The following is a 1858-nucleotide window of genomic DNA, read 5'->3' on the forward strand; positions in this document are numbered from 1 at the left end:
CCTCATCTCTTCCCAAGGTACTTTTCATCAGTAGTCTTGTTTCAGCAACTCTTGCAGATCTATAGAAACTTAACCCTTTGCTACCTCTCACACTACCATTCCTTTCCCCAAACTAAAAACACTTCTAATTTGGTCTCAATAGTTAATCCAATCAATTGTATTAATACTCAGCTCTTACACATTACCTTGAAATACACATATATATATAAGGAAACAATACTGAACTTAATTACAAAATATAAGGAAGTAATAAGAATGTGTATATATATAACATTCAGAATAGGGAAACTTCACTGAAAGTCATCCCACACAATTTCCTACCCCTTACTGTTCATATGGGCCCCCAGCTGATCTAGGGATTCTGGCACCATGTACTCATCTGGGCTGGTCAACATTATGCCATCCTTGTAGAAGTGTACAACAATGTCCTTAATAAGGCAGGGGCGGAAGCCTCTTTCAGGCTTGAACACTGAACTCCTTCCAGATAAAAACAAACTACTGCCTAATCTCAGCCACAGGGATAGAGAAAAAAATTGGCAAGGCTGATAGCCCAATACCACTTACCCGAGGCCCTAGGGTCTACAACATTGACAAGATGAGTACAGCTGTGAAGATAAGCATGATAGCTTTGGTCAGCTCTCTGTAGTCCACTGTAAGCTGCAGATGCCATCTGTCACTAGAGAAGAAATATTTTTCAACCCCTTAGGCGCCCAATACTATAAGGTGTTAATGTGTAAGGAGACTGGGAAGGTGGGGAGGGAATGGGAGAGGCAAGGTTAGGGAGGTCTTCGACTACCAAACAGAGGATTTTCTATTTGATCCTGGAGATGATAGGGAGCCACCAGGAATGAGTGGGTTGGGGGGAGGGGCTGACACATGATCCGACCTGTGCTTTATAAAGATCCCTTGGACCGAATCTGGGAGACACTACAGGCCGAGGCTATTGCAATCGTCCAAGAACAAGGCCTTGAGGGCTGCACCCATCACAGTGGTGGCAGTATTTGAGGGGAGAAGGGGGTGGGTTGGGGAGATCTTACAAAGGGTTAAACCGAGAAGTCTTGGCAACAGATTTGATGTAGGTCAGCAAGGTTTGAGAGAGTGAGGGGTCAAGGAGGACACACCAGGTTAAGTTAAGGTTGTTAAATTAATGTTTGAATGCACTCCACAACCGAGCCTAAACCAGCTCAGCTCAGTTCCCTCCTCTCCTCCACCCCGCAGAGTAAGAGCCCAGACTGCTTAAATTCTTCTGCATTTAGCTAAACCTGGTTAGCTTTTGCTGCTGGATTACATAATGGAATTGACGGGGGATGGGAGGTAGATAGAGGTCTGCGACAAAAAGACAGAGAGACGAAGGCATTCGAGACACAATCCATCCTTTGCACCCACCCCAGCTTCCCCAAGGCCGGCTCTACCACCCAGGGCCCCGTGACTGCAGATCAGCATAGGGGCGTGGCTTCCCCAAAAAACCCAGCTCCTCCCTCCTATTGGCTGATCTTCTTGGTCAGTCACTCGAGGTCCCGCCCCTGTTCCTACCCAACGGAAGCTGCACCTCCACAGGGAGGTGGGTTTTTACAGCTGATTGGTGGAGAGGGTGGAGGCGGAATCAGTTGGGGGGCTGTGCGAGAAGGCGAAAAAGCAGAGAAAGGGGGGGCGGGGTCTCGGAAACGTCATTCCCCTTTCCTCTTCTGCTCGGAGGCTGCGGCTGTGGTGACTGCTCGCGCTGTTGCTGCCGCCGCTGCCGGTTTTTGACCATGGCTGCGCTCGCCCTTCTGGCTTTGCTCCTTCCGGGTAAGGAGCCCTGGGTCGTCTCCCCACCCCCACCCCCGCCAAAACGGGTGCTCCTGGCCGCCCTGTGCCT

At 49.5% G+C, this 1858-nt stretch overlaps 1 protein-coding gene across 1 annotated transcript in view; it reads left to right on the forward strand.

Moving 5' to 3' along the window:
- Nucleotides 1–1618: 1618 nt before the first annotated feature.
- Nucleotides 1619–1858, forward strand: part of ATP6AP2 (ATPase H+ transporting accessory protein 2) — a 25666-nt gene continuing 25426 nt past the window's right edge. The window contains exon 1 of the mRNA XM_069065703.1: nt 1619–1788. Within this exon, the coding sequence (XP_068921804.1) occupies nt 1752–1788 (37 nt within the window). The 5' untranslated portion in view covers nt 1619–1751. The remainder of the gene's footprint in view (nt 1789–1858) is intronic.

This window comes from Petaurus breviceps, unplaced genomic scaffold, assembly GCF_028583685.1.
Source record: "Petaurus breviceps papuanus isolate PSGF00001 unplaced genomic scaffold, PetGlider_PUasm1.0 90700, whole genome shotgun sequence".
Lineage (NCBI taxonomy): Eukaryota > Metazoa > Chordata > Mammalia > Diprotodontia > Petauridae > Petaurus > Petaurus breviceps.